General features: G+C 42.0%; 2 protein-coding genes across 3 annotated transcripts in view; one reads left to right on the forward strand and one right to left on the reverse strand.

Annotated features, from left to right (window-relative positions):
- LOC129842386 (zinc finger protein 239-like) lies at positions 1–11383 on the forward strand. Its single transcript, XM_055910931.1, has 2 exons — positions 1–757; positions 9255–11383. Exons 1-2 carry the CDS (start codon positions 724–726, stop codon positions 10046–10048), a joined length of 828 nt encoding a protein of 275 aa, XP_055766906.1. The 5' UTR covers positions 1–723; the 3' UTR covers positions 10049–11383.
- LOC129842372 (zinc finger protein 180-like) overlaps positions 11373–21421 on the reverse strand; it is an 18686-nt gene continuing 8637 nt past the window's right edge. Inside the window, exon 2 of one of the 2 annotated variants that reach the window (XM_055910911.1) lies at positions 11373–11639. In XM_055910911.1, the coding sequence (XP_055766886.1) occupies positions 11518–11639 (122 nt within the window). In that variant the 3' untranslated portion in view covers positions 11373–11517. Of the gene's footprint in view, positions 11640–19583; positions 21162–21421 lie in introns of those variants that run through there. The other variant, XM_055910910.1, reaches the window with a different exon arrangement.

Here is a 21421-nt window from a genome sequence, read left to right on the forward strand (position 1 = left end):
TGTGCGATTTTAAGGCAATGCTGTTAGTGTGACGTATAATCTAGTGGACGGAACGCAATGCTGTTAGTGTGACGTATAATCTAGTGGACGGAACGCTTCTTTCAGCAGCAGCAACAGTTAGTCCGCCACCTCGGTAGCTTGCTAGCCAAAATAGCCGAACCAATAAAGCTCTTTAGACGCTTTAGTGTATATTAGCCACTGTATTTTAAACCCTTGTCTGTCGTCTAGTTGGTTAGTTATCCTATTTAATTTCATATTTACGGTGCTGTTGTTATTATTCAGCTAGCGGGCTGGTTAAGTTAGCATTAGCCTAGCTAGCTAACATCTCAGACCACGAGTTCACTAAATTACTCTCTTCCTGCTGAAGAAGAGACGGTCTGTTGGACGGAGAAAGAAGCTCTCATCAAAGAGGAGGAGGAAGAGAAGGATGTTACAATACAAAAACAAGTAGAGGGTGAGGTTGTTACCCTGAAAGAAGAAGAGAAAGACGTTTCAGTGAAAGAAGAGGAAGACGTTACAGTGAAAGAAGAGGCGTTCAGAGTGAAAGAGGAGGAGGGTGTTACAGTAAAAGATGAGGAGGATTCAGTTTTTGAAGTGAAAGCGGAGGAGGGGGAGAATACGGTCAAATCGGAAGAAGAGGAGGAAGAAACTGAATATCTGGGCTCGATTTCCCAAACGCAAGTTAAGGCATCCAGTGGTTCTAAAGATGAACTTAGCCATAAGATGGTTTTGAGAAACCGGGCCGTGATTACCACTGGTAAGTACTGTCTTAAAAACAGAGGTACAAACTCTGCAGTTGTTGAACTGATGTTTGGTGTTAAAAGGGAAATCTGCAATAGCCATTGATTCTTGGAGAATATAACACATGCCTCATGAGCTTAGTTAAATTGTTGTACCCCATCAGAATCCCAAATAAGCTTTTTTTACTCCAATGTTTAGAAACAATGTAAATCAACACTGTATAGCCTCAACATGGTTAAAACTATAATGTTGATATCATGGATGGTCAGTCCTTGCATCCATAGGTATGTCTATGAATTTGAGAGTAGTTAAATGTCTCCAGGCCCATCATCATCTTATTACCAAAACAGTGGTGGAATGACTGCTTTGTTATTGTTTCAACTTCAGATTGGTTGATTGATGTGTGGCTTTTTTAAAGAGACAACCTAGTATTTAAACAGCAACAAAATGGCTGCCAAGAGACTTGGTTTGGTAAACAGCTGAGGGATGGGGCTGGAGAAATGTAACCACTCTCAAATTCATAGAGAAAGCTATTGTAGCAACCCTAACTCATTACCCAGCGACCTCGTCAAGAAGTTCAGACATCTTGGTGTAACAGTTATAAGGTGTTGGCTTGACAGTCACTGGACCCAGGTTTGAGTCCAGCTCAGGGCTACCCCACGAATTCACTACACTATGAATACAAGGACTGGCCATGCATGATGTCATAATGATAGTTTAACCAGGTTTCTAGGCTATATATTATATTCTAGAATTCCTCCATGATGTCATAATGATAGTTTAACCAGGTTTCTAGGATATATAGTATATTCTAGAATTCATCCATGATGTCATAATGATAGTTTAACCAGGTTTCTAGGCTATATAGTATATTCTAGAATTCCTCCATGATGTCATAATGATAGTTTAACCAGGTATCTAGGATATATAGTATATTCTAGTATTCATCCATGATGTCATATTGATAGTTTAACCAGGTTTCTAGGCTATATCGTATATTCTAGAATTGCCAGTGAAGATTTCCTGTGAAGGCAAATTATTAGAGCTGTTGATAAGTCATTGTGTAATATTCAGCCAATTTTTTTTCATGCCTTTACATTAAAGGCAAGACATACCTAGATTCAATTACATTCATGAATTGGTTTGAAACCTTTGTTTTAAACCCTTCACAAAGTTGGTGCCTTGACGGATTTGTAAAAAATGGTTTATCATGAAACACTGTTTTTTAAATTTATTTAAGTGTAACCTTTATTTCAGTTAAGTCAGTTAAGAACAAATTCTTATTTACAATGACTGCCTACCCCGGACGATGCTGGGCCAATTGTGCGCCGCCCCATGGGACTCCCAATCACGGCCGGTTGTGATACAGTCTGGATTTGATCCAGGGTGTCTGTAGTGGCGCCTCAAGCACTGAGATGCAGTGTCCGCTGCGCCACTCAGGAGCCCCAAAATCATGTTCTAGTGCTGTCCCCAACTAAAATACATCTTGGTCAACCAAGAGTCATCTGTTCTTTCTACCAATCGCCCCATGTGTTTTTATAAAATCAAATATACGTACTGAATTTGTCTGGTGCTTTAAGCATTCTGTTGGATCAAATAATTAAGACACACAAATGACTCGAAGTCATAACTAGAGGGAGCCGGTCGTCAACACAACCCGACCAGAGGGAGCCGGTCGTCAACACAACCCGACCAGAGGGAGCCGGTCGTCAACACAACCCGACCAGAGGGAGCCGGTCGTCAACACAACCCGACCAGAGGGAGCCGGTCGTCAACACAACCCGACCAGAGGGAGCCGGTCGTCAACACAACCCGACCAGAGGGAGCCGGTCGTCAACACAACCCGACCAGAGGGAGCCGGTCGTCAACACAACCCGACCAGAGGGAGCCGGTCGTCAACACAACCCGACCAGAGGGAGCCGGTCGTCAACACAACCCGACCAGAGGGAGCCGGTCGTCAACACAACCCGACCAGAGGGAGCCGGTCGTCAACACAACCCGACCAGAGGGAGCCGGTCGTCAACACAACCCGACCAGAGGGAGCCGGTCGTCAACACAACCCGACCAGAGGGAGCCGGTCGTCAACACAACCCGACCAGAGGGAGCCGGTCGTCAACACAACCCGACCAGAGGGAGCCGGTCGTCAACACAACCCGACCAGAGGGAGCCGGTCGTCAACACAACCCGACCAGAGGGAGCCGGTCGTCAACACAACCCGACCAGAGGGAGCCGGTCGTCAACACAACCCGACCAGAGGGAGCCCCCCTCTGCTGCTGGACTTCGTAAATTCTGCCGTTCTGCTCCTGAAATTTTCAGTAATAGACTACACCAGCAGTCGGCAACCTTTTCCAGTTGGAGTGCCAATGTATCTGACCATTTTTACCAATCTGTGTGCCAGTAATGATTTTCAAATGCACATTTTCATGGAACAGTTTCATTTGAATTATAATAGTATCTCAAAATGATTGTCTGTGATTAATCTACATTCTATCAAAATCTAAATGAAAATTATACAAATCTAAAAGTAACTTTTATTGCCATTGCCAACTATGTAAAGATAGCCTACATAAGGCCAAAAAATAAAAACATGGCATTCTGCAGGTAGAAAATATCCTGATAAAAATAAATATCCTACAAATCACACTGGCTGCACATGGCCTGTCTACAACAAACTTGAAACATTGTATCAACTATCAACTGGGTCAGGAAACTCAGGGAGCAAGCTTGCAACATTGTATAAAATATTCTAGTCCCCCAGTTTCCTGCTCCAGTGAGTTCTGGACAGTAATCAGGTATTTTATGACATTTCCACTGGATCAGAGCATTACATTTTTCCCTTTTCTCCTGAGTGGTTATCGAAAGGGCGAGAGCTGGAAATATTTTATGAAAATACTTTGAGGAACTATTGTCACTTGCAATTGATTTTGATTAGACTTTGTTTACTTGCTGTTTGGATGTGAAGAAGAATTACTTTGAGAAGCTCCACAACTCATTAGTGGTGCAGCGTTAAGACAATGAGAAATACTATTAGACATCCCCAAATGGGCACATTTATAGGCCTACATTTGTGGGCAGGCCAGGTAGACTAGCCCTACTTCTATATGGGCAATTAGGTGTGCATCCTTACTCAACATTGACAGGAGTGTTTCAAACAAAAGACAATTAATAAATTGACAAAACTGATGCATCTTGCGGGGTAAGGTCTGGGTGATCTGCCATGGCTCGTTTCATTGAGTATTCGTTTGGGTCGGCATAGGGAATTAATCTATTTCTCCATAGTATGTTGTACGGAAGTTGACTGACTGAAAGGGAGTGTAACTTTGATTATAATTACTCTTCCCTTAAGGAGGGATTCGAGGTACAACACCTGTTTGTTCCCGCCCTTTCCTGGGTTGGTGAAGAGCGGCATTACATTTTAAGGAATAAATCCAAGCCTCACTCTCATCACCTGTGGACGGTGGTGCTTCCAGCGAGGCGTGGATTTAATAGTATGTTGTACCTAGTTTCCCTCCTTCAGGGAACAGTAGTTATAGTCATAACATGTGGATTTGATAGTATGTTGTACCTAGTTTCCCTCCTTCAGGGAACAGTAGTTATAGTCATAGCGTTACGCTTGTCATATGATGAACTTCAACTTAAATAAGGGATCTTGCTGTCGGACAGTTTTTTTGTATTCTGAAATGCACTCGAACTATATATAATTTAGTGGCTCCCTATGTTATGCTGGGAAAACAGTTTATGGGCACAGAAATACTAAATCATTTCAGAGTTTGCTAAATCCAATGGTTTTTAACAGAGTCATCTTGTAATCCAAGATGGCGTAGCATTAAGACGTGTTTGTTTTAAATGGGTTTTTTTTGTTGCTTTTTTTGTATATATTGCAATATATTTAAATCTTTTTTAAATTAAACATACCTTCCGGCAACCCGCCTCACCCATTATGATACGAATCTGCTATTTTTTTTTAGACCTTATAGCTAGAACCTCCATCAGTAGCTAGCCATCAGAAGCTAACCAGCTAATTAGCTACTAGTTATTTAGTCATTGTTAGCCACTGCTAGCAGCCTTTACCTTTTTAACTCAGACACCAGCCGCTTTTAGCCTGGATAATACCTGCCAGTCTACACAGCGCGATATCAACCCTGAGCATATCGGACTGTTTTTCTCCACTACATCACCGTATTCCTGCCGTATGCTCTGGACCATTACACCGGATAATCGCAGCTAGCTAGCTGCCAACGAGTGGCCCAGACCTGAAGCTAGCCTTGAGCCAGGCCCATCTCCCGGCCTGCTCAGTGGACCCTATGATCACTCGGCTACACAGCTGATGCCTCCCAGACTCTTCACTAAGACGACTAGAAGCCACTACATCACCAGATTCCTGCCGTAAGTTCTGGACCTTTGCACCGGATTGGCTACAGTGGCTAACGCCCTTGTCCGGAAGCTAGCACCAGTTAGCCTCGAGCCAGGCGCATCTCCCGGCTAGCGTAGTAATGACTACCTAACGGCTTCCCTGGTTCATATATTGCTGTTCACTGGACCCTATAATCACTTGGCTACATAGCTGATGCCTGCTGGACTGTTCATTAATCACGGGTCTCCATTTTGTTTATTTTGTTTCTGTCAGCCCCAACCTCGAACTCGGCCCTGTGTGTAGTTAACTGACCCTCTCTGCCCATTCATCGCCATTTTACCTGTTGCTGTTGTCTTAGCTGATTAACTGTTGTCTTACCCGTTGTTGTCTTAGCTAGCTCTCACAATCAACACCTGTGATTGCTTTATGTCTCATTTTATGTCTCTCTCTAATGTAACTATGCCTTAAATACTGTTGTTTAGGTTAGTTATCATTGTTTTATTTGACTGTGGAGCCCCGAGTCATGCCTCAGAGAACTCTTTTGTCCCACCTCCCACACATGCGGTGATCTCACCTATCATAACTGGTGCCTCCAGAGATGCAACCTCTCTTATCATCACTCAATGCCTAGGTTTACCTCCACTGTTCTCACACCCTACCATACCCCTGTCTGTACATTATGCCTTGAATCTATCCTACCACGCCCAGAAATCTGCTCCCTTTATTCTCTGTTCACAACGCACTAGACGACCAGTTCTGATAGCCTTTAGCCGTACCATCATCCTACTCCTCTGTTCCTCGGGTGATGTAGAGGTTACCCCAGGCCCTGTGTGTCCCCAGGCGCTCACATGTTGATGTTCTGACTATCCCGGTTTCCGAGCTGGTCACATCAGCCACGCTCAAGGTACTAAACGATATCATATCCACCATCGATACAAGACAGTACTGTGCAGCCGTCTTCATCGACCTGGCCAAGGCGTTCGACTCAACAGCCGGTAAGAACAACCGATCAATCAACAACCGATCGCTGCCCACACCAGCCCGACTAGCATCACTCTGGACGGTTCTGACTTAGAATATGTGGACAACTATAATCTCTCCTTCCAGACTAATATTTAGCTTCTCCAATCCAAAATTAAATCTAGAACCGGCTTCCTATTTCGCAAACAAAGCCTCCTTCACTCACGCTGCCAAACCTACCCTCGTAAAACGGACTATCCTACCGATCCTTGACTTCGGCGATGTCATTTACAAAATAGCCTCCAACGCTCTACTCAGCAAACTGGATGCAGTCCTTCACAGTGCCATCCGTTTTGTCACCAATGCCCCATATACCACCCACCACTGTGAACTGTATGCTCTTGTCAGCTATCCCTCGCTACATATTCATTGCCAAACCCACTGGCTCCAGGTCATCTATAAGTCTTTGCTAGGTAAAGTCCCCCATTATCTCAGCTCGCTGATCAGCATAGCAACACCTCCTTTGGCCACCTTTCCTGCCAGTTCTCTGCTGCCAGTGACTGGAACGAATTGCAAAAATCGCTGAAGTTGGAGACTTATATCTCCCTCACGAACTTTAAGCATCAGCTATCTGAGCAGCTTACCGATCGCTGCAGCTGTACACAGCCCATCTGTAAATAGCCCATCCAACTGCCTACCTCATCCCCATGTTTTTATTTACTTTTTTGCTCTTTTGCACACCAGTATTTCTACTTGCACATCATCTGCACATCTATCACTCCAGTGTTAATTTGCTAAATTGTAGTTACTTTGCTACTATGGCCTATTTATTGCCTTACCTCCTAACTCCATTTGCACACACTGTATATAGATTTTTCTATTGTGTTATTGACTGTACGTTTGTTTATCCCACGTGTAAATCTGTGTTGTTTTTGTCCCACTGCTTTGCTTTATCTTGGCCAAGTCGCAGTTGTAAATGAGAACTTGTTCTCAACTGGCCTACCTGGTTAAATAAAGGTGAAATAAGAAATAAAAAAAAAAAATAATCTTAACTTTATTGACAACACCTAAATGGATACTGTCATTGTGATTCTTCAATAATTACACATAAATCTTAATACTGTAGCTGTTTAGTTAGTCACATGTTCAACTATCATCAGCTGATCTAGGAAATCATTTTCTGAAAGACAGTCAAATGACAAACATCACGACATGCAACAACAACCAAAGTGCTTCTTCATTCATTACTCTGGTAAAGACAGTTATGCCGTGCTCCACGTTGGATCCAACATCCCTAACAAATTGTTTATAATGTTATTGTTTGCTTGATTTACTGTAGAGTCTCGTTAGTCTGTTTGGACACAGAGATACTTTGCTCATAATGTGTAGAGAACTGTTCCTTGATGGATAGGCTATTGTACAACACACAGAGCTATTTTCCTTTATTTGTTGTTTGGTGATGTTATGGGTCCTAGAGTAGGTCTATGTTAGGTGAAGTTATGGGTCCTACAGTATTGTTATGTTGTTGTTAGGTGAAGTTATGGGTCCTACAGTAGGTCTGTTATTGTTATGGGTCCTACAGTAGGTCTATGTTATTGTTAGGTAATGTTATGGGTCCTACAGTAGGTCTACTTCTTCGTTCATTACAGGTATATTTGTTGTTAGGTGAAGTTATGGGCCAATTTGGCAAACAGTGTACAAACCCTCATTGTCAGGTTGATGGAAAAGACAAAGAGCATTTTACTGGTTGAAGTGTTTTTTAAATAGAAAGCGGTTGATTTGCGATGATGACACAAACATTATATTAAGCAGGACATTCAAACGAGCCTTACAATTATAATCCAAAGTAGTGTGAAATGTACTCATAAGCAACCTGGAAATGGAGGTTACTCCCCTGAGTTTTCCCCCTTTCACATTCAGAATACATTGTGAAAAACTAAAATCTTTGCTTGCCATTTTTGCTCCTGGCAAATATACTACATCCATAACTAGTGGTTTCCTCATTACCAGATATACTACATCCATAACTAGTGGTTTCCTCATTACCAGATACACTACATCCATAACTAGTGGTTTCCTCATTACCAGATATACTACATCCATAACTAGTGGTTTCCTCATTACCAGATATACTACATCCATAACTAGTGGTTTCCTCATTACCAGATATACTACATCCATAACTAGTGGTGTCCTCATTACCAGATATACTACATCCATAACTAGTGGTGTCCTCATTACCAGATATACTACATCCATAACTAGTGGTGTCCTCATTACCAGATATACTACATCCATAACTAGTGGTGTCCTCATTACCAGATATACTACATCCATAACTAGTGGTGTCCTCATTACCAGATATACTACATCCATAACTAGCGGTTTCCTCATTACCAGATATACTACATCCATAACTAGCGGTTTCCTCATTACCAGATATACTACATCCATAACTAGCGGTTTCCTCATTACCAGATACACTACATCCATAACTAGTGGTTTCCTCATTACCAGATACACTACATCCATAACTAGTGGTTTCCTCATTACCAGATACACTACATCCATAACTAGCGGTTTCCTCATTACCAGATATACTACATCCATAACTAGCGGTTTCCTCATTACCAGATATACTACATCCATAACTAGTGGTTTCCTCATTAGCAGATATACTACATCCATAACTAGTGGTTTCCTCATTAGCAGATATACTACATCCATAACTAGTGGTTTCCTCATTAGCAGATATACTACATCTATAACTAGTGGTTTCCTCATTAGCAGGGAGGAGTTTCTACAACCAAATTGCATGTGCATCTCCTTCGTGCCGCAATTTTATTAAACACAGAAAGGGGCATGTATTGGAGACCAAAAGTCATCTGGCACACTGCTTAGAGTTTCAACAACATGATTAACTTATTTATATTCTACAATCTTAGATGTTACTACTAATGTGAAAACAAGACCAAATATGACTATTCTTGCTCCTTTTAAGACAATTGTCAAATAATTTTAACATTCATTACAGACATCAATTGTTGTACAACATCATGGCTATGCTGTTGGCATGACCTTTTACATTTACATTTACATTTAAGTCATTTAGCAGACGCTCTTATCCAGAGCGACTTACAAATTGGATTACCGCTGTTGTGGGCCTTAAATCATCTGTCTGACTTTGTTGTTCACACAGGAGAGATACTGAACTATCGTGGATCCTCTGGGAAGCCTCAACAACCTCATGATGCTGACAAGGCAGAGAAGAATCTCTCCACATCAGAACTCCTCCAGAAACACCAGCAGAGACCCACAGGGAAGAAATCTCATTGCTGCTCTGACTGTGGGAAAGGTTGCAAATCTTCATCAGAACTTCAAATACACCAGCGAGTACACACAGGAGAGATACCTTATAGCTGTGATCAATGTGGGAAGAGTTTTACTACATCAAGCCATCTGACAGTACACCAGAGAACACACACAGGAGAGAAATCTTATAGCTGTGATCAATGTGGGATGAGTTTTACTACATCTAGCAGTCTGACAGTACACCAGAGAATACACACAGGAGAAAAACCTTATAGCTGTGGTCAATGTGGAATGAGTTTTACTGCATCAAACCATCTGATTCGACACCAGAGAACACACACAGGAGAGAAACCTTATAGCTGTGATCAATGTGGGAAGAGTTTTGGTCAATCTAGCAATCTGACTCTACACCAGAGAATACACACAGGAGAGAAACCTTATAGCTGTGGTCAATGTGGGAAGAGTTTTGGTCGATCTGACCAGCTGACATCACACCAGAGAACACACACAGGAGAGAAACCTTACAGCTGTGATCAATGTGGGAAGAGTTTTACTACATCTGGCAATCTGACTCTACACCAGAGAACACACACAGGAGAGAAATCTTATAGCTATGATCAGTGTGACAAGAGATACTCTGATAAAAGATCTCTGATCAAACATCAGAAAATACATACATGAATGAGTTATTTTGTGATATCAATGAATTAATGAATTAATTTTAATGATGTCAAATGTAGAATGTTTTAACATTGTAGTATGAGTATTTTGATGTCACAATGTAGAATGTTTTAACATTGTAGTATGAGTATTTTAATGATGTCACAATGTAGAATGTTTTAACATTGTAGTATGAGTATTTTAAGGAGTTTCACAATGTAGAACCCGAATTCAATTGATTTCAGCGATATTTTATGATATGATATTAGCCTTGGGAAAAATCCAGGCTCTGAATTGAAAGAGTCACTTTTTGTTAAATCACATAAACAGTACTGACACAAAAAGAGCTGTGTTACACCATGTTGTTGACCCACTTGAATCAAAATGCAACACTTCTAAATGTAGCCAACTGTTTTCTACAAATTGTCCTCTAACCAGGGATGTACACATTATTCCTAGATTCCGTGTGGTTATTGAGCTGTTAGTTTTAACAGGACGTGCAACCTCATCTCCCTCTCGCACAATTGATTTCAACGTGATATCGATGAGTGATGACAAATAAGTGTTGCGTTCCTTTGTTTAGAGACCCCTAAATGTAAATGCATCACTCCCAAATGTAGCTGACTGTCTTCTGCAGGTTGTCCTCTAACCAGTGAGTTAAAATATATCTCCCATTTCCATTTGTTTTTTTAGTTGTTCGTTTCAACATCACGTACATCCTGATTTCCCCCCTAATCGATATCAGTGATTTATACATATTACTTTGTTATATATTATACATACAATACATATGAACAAACATTTGGTTTTGATATTTCATATTTCCAATTCATGTAACATTTAGTAATCATAATTATTTATGCAATCAACTGACAATTTTCGGGTATAATTATATTGACGCTGTTGCCCTTCTTTTAGAATATCAGGGTTCATGTTCAGATGTGCCAATCCAAATGTACTAGAGAATTGGGGACTGGGTCTTCCTGTCTTTAAGTTTGGTGTGGGTTTTTCTTTTGTTTCCCTCTTCTTGGGCAGATTTAGTGGGACTCATGGGTGGTGTCTTTTATGTCCCAGTTGTTGTTACTAGTCAACTTTCAGTGACACCCCCATAGTGTCTTTGAGAACCCCTCCTAAAAAACAAGCTTATATTTTGGGTTGGATATTGCATCCAATTAGTGTTTTAATCAATGGCATTTCCTTAGAATGCTCATTGGTCTTTCAGTTGTTAATCTTCTGTTTGTTGTGTACCAAATATTTTTGTTTATTTTCATTGTTTTCTCCTGTGAAGCCATTATGTTGCATCCATGTCTGAAATGTACTGTATAAATAAAACTTGATTTGATTTCAACAAATGAACCCAATGACTGACCTATCAACAGACTCTTGGTCCATCTTAGTATGAAAAACAGTATCAATCCCACTTTTCCAGCCTGCTGAAGGCGTGGTGGAGTGTTAAACACCACCCCCGGCCGGGGGCTTGAGGTGGTCTCTCACAGCTCTGCTGGTGGAGTGGTAAACACCACCCCCGGCTCTACCAAGGGCTTGAGGTGGTCTCCCACAGCTCTGCTTATGTCATGTTCTGTGGCCTTGCCGTTCCATTTCTTGACTGCCCCTGCAACACAGAAAGAAACACATTTAGTCATATTATATAAAACATTCAAAGTAATGGATGTGGAGCATCTATGGCCTCAGTTACACCTGGCACCTAAATGTGCCTTCTTCATTTGATCACTCCAAGCTGCATTCGGTTCAGATCTACCGGGATGGGCCTTTGACATAGTCTGGATGCAGTCAGGCCACTGAATATAAATAAGCAATGTAAAGAGATGGGGTGAATGAGTGGGGAAAAGTACATTTTACACAAATTACCTTCATAATATCAAAGAACAAATGTGTGTGCCTGAGGGGAAATAAACTTTCATACAGCCAAAAGGGGTGAGAAATTACACCAATACAATTTGCACTAACGTAAATAAACATAGATGATGGAACATATTCCCTTTTGCTTACGTAATGAACCACTAAGGGGACAAAAATATTTACCATCTAAACCATGTGTGACCTCTCACCTCTGGCTGTAGAAGTGTTCTTCCTAACCAGTCCCTCAACAGCTCTCTGACTGAGCTCTACCCTCACTGGGTCTTCAGAGGAGAGGAAGGCTGAGGAGGGATGGAAGGATGAATGGATCAGTCAGTCAATAAAGTGTAGAGCTGCTGTCTGACAAAATCACTATTTTAGTAGTTTATTAAAGTAAATAAGGCTTTATGACTGCTGAATACTAACTATCAATCACTTAGATCATGTATTTTCAGGTAGCGATACATCTTTGGGACGTCCGTAGCCCGTTGAAGTTGACTTTTAAAATGGTTAAGTTAGGGGTTAAGGTTAGGGTTTAGGGTAGGGATGTCTCAAGAATCCCTAGAGAATACCCAAGAGTTAACTTGTTGTCTGAAAATAAAATGTACATTTTCCTCACCTGCGTCCAGTCAGCAGATGCCGCTTAGGCCGGCCGTTGTGACTCCGTCAAGAATTCAGCAGAGCAAGTTTGTATGAAGGTCTGGTTATTAAATGGGTACATAGTTCAATAGTAATATCCTCTAAAACGCTCTGGTGACAAACTTTGCTGCCCTGTTTCCAGTTGTCCACATGGCTGGGAGAACCTATTCAAGTAAGTAAATAGATTTTGGAAATGTAAAGAAACAACGATGTATTATTAGCTAACTAGCTACAGTGCAGGCTAATTCAAATGAGCTGCTAAATGAGCTAGCTAGTTGGCTAGCTAGCTATCTAACCAACTTCAAATACTTTATAGATAGATAGCTAAGTGAATAAAACAATCACCAGCTACTTAACTTCATATTAGCTAGCTATCTATTTATCACTGTAAAAAACAAACTCCAAATGCATTTGTAGGTAGCTAGCTAACAGCCATGGAGGAGGGTGAAAGGATAGCAGCCCCAACTGTCAGTGAGAGAGGAGGCTATTCTGGATAGGGAAGGTACTTTTGTGTAGTTCCTGTCCCTAGAAGTGAGGACGGAGATAATAGTAACATAATATTCAGTGTGGTGTAATTTGACTATAATGAAGTGTGTTTCTTGTGAGGTTTTCTGTCCTCAGATAAAGAGCGCTATGAAAGCCAGTCTACATATGAAGAGGTCCCAATGAAGAGCAGTGGTTCTCAGTCCTGAGGACTCAAAGAGGGGCACATTGTTGTTTTTGCCTCAGCACTGCACAGCTGATTCAAATGATCAACTCATTATCAAGCTTCAAGTGGTATTTATGTATTCATTTGTGATGTCATCCTTGATATGAACTCTGAGATTTCCATACCCAACTATAACACTTTCCATCAAGATAGAACTGCCAAAGGGGGAGGAGTTGCAATCTACTGCAGAGATAGCCTGCAAAGTTCTGTCATACTTTCCAAGTCTATGCCCAAACAGTTCGAACTTCTAATTTTAAAAATTAATCTCTCCAGAAATAAGTCTCTCACTGTTGCCGCCTGCTACCGACCCCCCTCAGCTCCCAGCTGTGCCCTGGACACCATCTGTGAATTGATCGCTCCCCATCTAGCTTCAGAGTTTGTTCTGTTAGGTGACCTAAACTGGGATATGCTTAACACCCCGGCAGTCCTACAATCTAAGCTTGATGCCCTCAATATCACACAAATCATCAAGGAACCCACCAGGTACAACCCTAAATCCGTAAACATGGGCACCCTAATAGACATCATCCTGACCAACTTGCCCTCCAAATACACCTCTGCTGTCTTCAATCAAGATCTCAGCGATCACTGCCTCATTGCCTGTATCCGCCACGGGTCCACGGTCAAACGACCACCCCTCATCACTGTCAAACGCTCCCTGAAACACTTCTGCGAGCAGGCCTTTCTAATCGACCTGGCCCGGGTATCCTGGAAGGATATTGACCTCATCCCGTCAGTTGAGGATGCCTGGTCATTCTTTAAAAGTTACTTCCTCACCATATTAGACAAGCATGCTCCGCTCAAAAAATGCAGAACCAAGAACAGATATAGCCCTTGGTTCACTCCAGACCTGACTGCCCTCGACCAGCACAAAAACATCCTGTGGCGAACTGCAATAGCATCGAAGAGCCCCCGTGATATGCAACTGTTCAGGGAAGTCAGCAACCAATACACGCAGTCAGCCAGGAAAGCAAAGGCCAGCTTTTTCAAGCAGAAATTTGCATCCTGTAGCTCTAACTCCAAAAAGTTCTGGGATACTGTAAAGCCCATGGAAAACAAGAGCACCTCCTCCCAGCTGCCCACTGCACTGAGGCTAGATAACACAGTCACCACTGATAAGTCCGTGATAATCGAAAACTTCAACAAACATTTCTCAATGGCTGGCCATGCCTTCCACCTGGCGACTCCAACCTTGGCCAACAGCCCCGCCCCCCCCCCGCTGCTACTCGCCCAAGCCTCCCCAGCTTCTCCTTTACCCATATCCAGATAGCAGATGTTCTGAAAGAGCTGGAAAACCTGGACCCATACAAATCAGCTGGGCTTGACAATCTGGGCCCCCTATTTCTGAAACTGTCCGCCGCCATTGTCGCACCCCCTATTACCAGCCTGTTCAACCTCTCCTTCGTATCATCTGAGATCCCCAAGGATTGGAAAGCTGCCGCTGTCATCCCCCTCTTCAAAGACGGAGACACCCTGGACCCAAACTGTTACAGACCTATATCCATCCTGCCCTGCCTAGCTAAGGTCTTCGAAAGCCAAGTCAACAAACAGATCACTGACCATCTCGAATCCCACCGTACCTTCTCCGCTGTGCAATCCGGTTTCCGAGCCGGTCACGGGTGCACCTCAGCCACGCTCAAGGTACTAAACGATATCATAACCGCCATCGATAAAAGACATTACTGTGCAGCCGTCTTCATCGACCTGGCCAAGGCTTTCGACTCTGTCAATCACCATATTCTTATTGGCAGACTCAATAGCCTCGGTTTTTCTAATGACTGCCTTGCCTGGTTCACCAACTACTTTGCAGACAGAGTTCAGTGTGTCAAATCGGAGGGCATGTTGTCCGGTCCTCTGGCAGTCTCTATGGGGGTACCACAGGGTTCAATTCTCGGGCCGACTCTTTTCTCTGTATACATCAATGATGTTGCTCTTGCTGCGGGCGATTCCCTGATCCACCTCTACGCAGACGACACCATTCTGTATACTTCCGGCCCTTCCCTGGACACTGTGCTATCTAACCTCCAAACGAGCTTCAATGCCATACAACACTCCTTCCGTGGCCTCCAACTGCTCTTACACGCTAGTAAAACCAAATGCATGCTTTTCAACCGTTCGCTGCCTGCACCCGCACGCCCGACTAGCATCACCACCCTGGACGGTTCCGACCTAGAATATGTGGACATCTATAAGTACCTAGGTGTCTGGCTAGACTGCAAACTCTCCTTCCAGACTCATATCAAACATCTCCAATCCAAAATCAAATCTAGAGTCGGCTTTCTATTCCGGAACAAAGCCTCCTTCACTCACGCCGCCAAACTTACCCTAGTAAAACTGACTATCCTACCGATCCTCGACTTCGGCGATGTCATCTACAAAATAGCTTCCAATACTCTACTCAGCAAACTGGATGCAGTTTATCACAGTGCCATCCGTTTTGTTACTAAAGCACCTTATACGACCCACCACTGCGACCTGTATGCCCTAGTCGGCTGGCCCTCGCTACATGTTCGTCGTCAGACCCACTGGCTCCAGGTCATCTACAAGGCTATGCTAGGCAAAGTGCCGCCTTATCTCAGTTCACTGGTCACGATGGCTACACCCACCCGTAGCACGCGCTCCAGCAGGTGTATCTCACTGATCATCCCTAAAGCCAAAACCTCATTTGGACGCCTTTCCTTCCAGTTCTCTGCTGCCTGCGACTGGAACGAATTGCAAAAATCTCTGAAGTTGGAGACTTTTATCTCCCTCAACAACTTTAAAAATCTGCTATCCGAGCAGCTAACCGATCGCTGCAGCTGTACATAGTCCATCTGTAAACTACCCACCCAATTTACCTACCTCACCCCCATACTGCTTTTATTTATTTACTTTTCTGCTCTTTTGCACACCAGTATCTCTTCTTGCACATGATCATCTGATGATTTATCACTCCAGTGTTAATCTGCTAAATTGTAATTATTCGATTTATTGCCTACCTCATGCCTTTTGCACACATTGTATATAGATTCTCTTTTTTCTACCATGTTATTGACTTGTCTATTGTTTACTCCATGTGTAACTCTGTGTTGTTGTCTGTTCACACTGCTATGCTTTATCTTGGCCAGGTCGCAGTTGCAAATGAGAACTTGTTCTCAACTAGCCTACCTGGTTAAATAAAGGTGAAATAATTTTTTTTTTTTTTTTTTTAAATGATCCTGTTATTGTCACATGCTACACATGTACATATGTCTGCCCATGCATCTATCAATCCAATGTTATCATGATTTGTTATCAGGGATATTATACTTTAGTAATCCACAATGACCTGTTGATGTAAAAGTCTAATAATTACATTGTCTTCCATATTCCTAAAGATACCTTGTAACAGGAGATTCCTTCAAAACGATTGCCTACAGTTGCCGTGTAGGGCACTGCAAGGTTGGGTGACCAGGGTCATCTGGGACTGCCTCTTGGAGGAATACAGATGTGTGAAGGCTACCTGTGTCCTGCGTAACTTCATGAGGATGGACACGAGGACCAGGAGGGGATCTGCAGCTCGCCGCCGTGTCCCAGAGGAGGAGTCTGCTGCTCAGCAGGATGTTTCAAGGACGGTGTCCAACAACGCAGCAAGAGAGGCAATCCGTGTGCAGGAGATCTTCACCTCCTACTTCTTCAAAGAGGGTGCTGTTCCCTGGTAACACCATAGACTACACTATGCACAACCAAAGGCTCTTTTAAGAGGGTGCTGTTCCCTGGCAACACCATAGACTACACTATGCACAACCAAAGGCTCGTTTAAGAGCCATTCACATTGCAATAAGAGTATTCTTCCATTTACTTGGCTATGTCAACTGCAGTTATTCAATTCACAGTTTCTCTCCCTTTAACTGTGGCTCCTTCCACCTTCAAAGAATAGGCAAGAGGGCCAACCATGGAGAATAGTAAGACACTTAATTATTTCTATAATTACGCTATAATTGTTTGTCCTTGTGGGTCCGTTCATGTTTTTCAGCATAAAGTACTCTGCAGCCACTTAGTGTGGTGTGGACACCAGGTGAGGCCACACACAGATTCCTGTTGAACACTGTGGCTTTAACTACCTTATTTTCTCAATAACAGTCTCTCTCCTTCACTTCATCCCTCTCTCCCCTTCTCCCTAAATCCTCTAGGTTATATCAGCTGTGTCGGTGAACCCCTCCTGCATCTGAACTGGCTACATAGAGGACACAGCATGATCAGAGGTGAGAGGTCACTTGGTCAGGTCAACAGGAAGTATTATTAAAGAAATGCTTTACATTGAAATACAGATAGATGCAGTAGTCCCAGAGTTAATGATCCCAGGTCAGTTTATATTATACAGGAAGTATTATTAAAGAGATACTTTACATTGAAATACAGAGAGATGCAGTAGTCCCAGAGTTAATGATCCCAGGTCAGTTTTGCAGTTTTGCATTTCACCTCCTGATTGATGACTAACAATGTTAGAATAAAAAATTAAAACACAAGGCTTAAACATGCTCTCTCTCTCCATCTGTCTCTCGTCTGCAGATATGTTTTGATGTGAGAGGATGCCAACCGCTAGTCCCATCATCGCCACCTCACCTGCTTTTAAGATAACCTTTGGGCCAACTAGACACTGTTATGTAATTGTGATGAACTGAGAGAATATTTAGGTAGCACTGTGATTCATTAATCATGTGCTGCCTTCCCTGCTCCTATTTGCTTACCTCTTTCCCTTTCTGTCTTTTACACCTCTCTCTCCACCTCCTCTTTCTTCCTCTGTTTTTATAATGCACAACAGATGTGCATTGAAGGACAGATTGAACTTGTATTTATTACACTTGGACAATGAGCTTTTCAATAAAGCGTTTCACATTCTCTACTGGTTGAAATGAAGTGTAATGTGAGGGAGACTGGTAGGCGAAAACACAATAAATCGTTATATTAGCATACCACATATGCAAACGTTACCCGACCATTGATTCAAGCCAAAGAGAGCGATAACGTAATCATCGCCAAAATATATTAATTTTTTCACTAACCTTCTCAGAATCCTTCAGATGACACTCCTGTAACATCATATTACACAATCCATATAGAGTTTGATCGAAAATGTGCATATTTAGCGGCACAAATCGTGCTTACATAATGGAAATAGTGCCCAACTACTCAAGCAATCTGCCCGGCGCCATATTGAATATACAACTATTTATCGAAAACTATTCATAAACTTGACTAAAAAAAATACAGGTTGGACATGAAATGATAGATGCATTAGTTATTAATGGCCCTGGGGTCATCTCTCCCTGGTACCATATAGAACAGAAACATTAACTCATGCTCTGGAATAAGGTCTCTATAGGTTTTAATCACCCAAAAGACATTGTAAATCTCCTGTCAGTGTTTTCTCCCAGAGGCCCATCCTCAGTAGAACACACAGACACAATAGTTCCAAGAACCCTCTATTCTGTTGCATAAAACAACCATTTGATGCAATAAAAGTATTATAACATAATGTTGCAGTTTTGCTCTCAGTGTCCACTGAAAATTGACTAGTAACAACAACTGGGACCTAAAAGACACCCACCATGAGACCCACTAAATCTGCCAAGAAGAGGCAAACAAAAGAAAAACCCACACCAAACTTTAAGACAGGAACCAAACCAAAAAGGTAACGCAACTAAAGGTGTTGACTCTCCACATCTATCAAGACAACTGAGGCACTGGGCCAGACACTCTTAAATATAACCTGGACCTGCTCAGGTGAAACACCTTCCCACTAACGAGATGGACAAGCCAGCACAGGTGTAACAAATACTGACTAACAGGGTGACACCAATCAGTGTGTCCTACGTGCTAACGAGCTAGACGTGCTAAAGTCCAACCTCAAAACATAAATGGAAAAACCAAAGACTAACTAACACCTTAAGAGAATGCTCACCACCAACAGAAAACAACTTCCATTTCACATTATAATCAACTACAATGCTTCACCTTCACCAATATAAACATGGTGTCTGTCTAACAACAATTAAAAACAATATTTATTTTTCCCACAAAGAAACCTAAAACTAACTAGCTTCTAGAACTCTCTTTCCCTTGAAACGAGCCCAAACAAAACCCATCTCCAATAGGGAAAAACGTGCAGTCAAAATAGTGACCCATGGCAACGCACTGGCTAAACGCAAAACTTGCTGACTGCCCACCCTTGAGACAATCAGCAACCAACTCCTGCAATATCCGTAGTAACTTTCCACCTTACTTCTCTCTCTCTTTTCAGGGTTCACTCGATAGGCATGTTGTTGGATCGGGCCCCAATGTCATGCATTTGGGTTAGCACATCTAAGAATGAACGATTGTTAATAAAAATTGATTATAGACCAATTTATTATACTGCTTTCATGTGTGTATACACACAAACATCTGCAACAATTATCATATTACATGTATTTTTTTAAAACAAGCAGCTTTTTCAACTTGTAGAAAACAGCTAGCTACATTTTGAAGTGCTGCATTTTGATTAAAGTGGGTCACCAACCCAGTAAGTGTAACACAGCTGTTTTTTAGTTTGTCACTTTTTGTTAAATAATACTCTTTCAATTCAGAGCCTGGATTTTCCCCTGAGGCTAATATCCATATCATGCTGCAATCAATTGAACAGGGCAAAGGATAAGGTAGAACATCATTAAAATACTCCTTCTACAATGTTAAAACATTCTATATTGTGACATCATTAAAATACTCCTACTAAAATGTTAAAACATTCTACATTGTGACATCATTAAAATACTCCTACTACAATGTTAAAACATTCTACATTGTGACATCATTAAAATATTCCTACTACAATGTTAAAACATTCTACATTGTGACATCATTTCATTGATATCATGAAACAACTTCTTCATGTATGCATTTTCTGATGTTTGATCAAACACCTTTTATTAGAGTATCTCTTGTCACATTGATTACAGCTATGAGGTTTCTCTCCTGTATGTGTTCTCTGGTGTCGAATCAGATGACTTGATGTAGTAAAACTCATCCCACATTGATCACAGCTATAAGGTTTCTCTCCTGTGTGTGTTCTCTGGTGTGAAGTCAGCTGGCTAGATGTAGGAAAACTCTTCTCACAATGATTACAACTATAAGATTTCTCTCCTGTGTGTGTTCTCTGGTGTATAGTCAGAGAGCTTGATGTAGAAAAACTCATCCCACATTGATCACAGCTAAAAGGTTTCTCTCCTGTGTGTGTTCTCTGGTGTGGAGTCAGATGGCTAGATGTAGTAAAACTCTTCCCACATTGATTACAGCTATAAGGTTTCTCTCCTGTGTGTGTTCTCTGGTGCACTGTCAGAGAGCCAGATGTAGTAAAACTCTTCCCACATTGATCACAGCTATAAGATTTCTCTCCTGTGTGTGTTCTCTGGTGTATAGTCAGAGAGCTTGATGTAGTAAAACTCATCCCACATTGATCACAGCTAAAAGGTTTCTCTCCTGTGTGTGTTCTCTGGTGCACTGTCAGATAGCCGGATTTAGTAAAACTCTTCCCACATTGATCACAGCTGTAAGGTTTCTCTCCTGTGTGTGTTCTCTGGTGCACTGTCAGATAGCCAGATGTAGTAAAACTCTTCCCACATTGACCACAGCTATAAAGTTTCTCTCCTGTGTGTGTTCTCTGGTGTTGAGTCAGATGGCAAGATTGACCAAAACTCTTCCCACATTGATCACAGCTATTAGATTTCTCTCCTGTGTGGATCCTTTGATGAATTGTAATGCCTGATGAGGTGAATCTCTTCCCACAGTCAGAGCAGCAGTGAGTTCTCTTCCCTGTGGATCTCTGCTGGTGTTTATTGAGGCGTTCTGATCTGGAGAGACTCTTCTCTGCCTCGTCAGCATCATGAGGTTGTTGAGGCTCCCCAGAGGATCCACGATAGTCCCGTATCTCTCCTGTGCGAACAACAAAGTCAGATGATTAAAGGCCCACAACAATGGAAATCCACTGTAAAAGGTGATGCCAACAGCGTAGCCATGATGTTGTACAACAATTGACGTCAATGTTAAAATTATTTGACAATTGTCTAAAAATGAGCAAGAATAGTCTTATTTTAGTAGTAACATCAATGATTGTAGACTAGAAATAAGTTATTCATGTTGTTGAAACTCTAAGCAGTGTGCCAGACGACTTTTGGTCTCCAATATAGGCCCCT

This window comes from Salvelinus fontinalis, unplaced genomic scaffold (genome assembly GCF_029448725.1).
Source record: "Salvelinus fontinalis isolate EN_2023a unplaced genomic scaffold, ASM2944872v1 scaffold_0036, whole genome shotgun sequence".
In the NCBI taxonomy this organism is placed as follows: Eukaryota; Metazoa; Chordata; class Actinopteri; order Salmoniformes; family Salmonidae; genus Salvelinus; species Salvelinus fontinalis.

Coding starts and splice junctions, on each gene's coding strand:
- LOC129842386 (XM_055910931.1), top strand. CDS start 724: ATGGTTTTGAGAAACCGGGCCGTGATTACCACTG. Junction 758..9,254: donor CCGGGCCGTGATTACCACTG/GTAAGTACTGTC, acceptor TTGTTCACACAG/GAGAGATACTGAACTATCGT.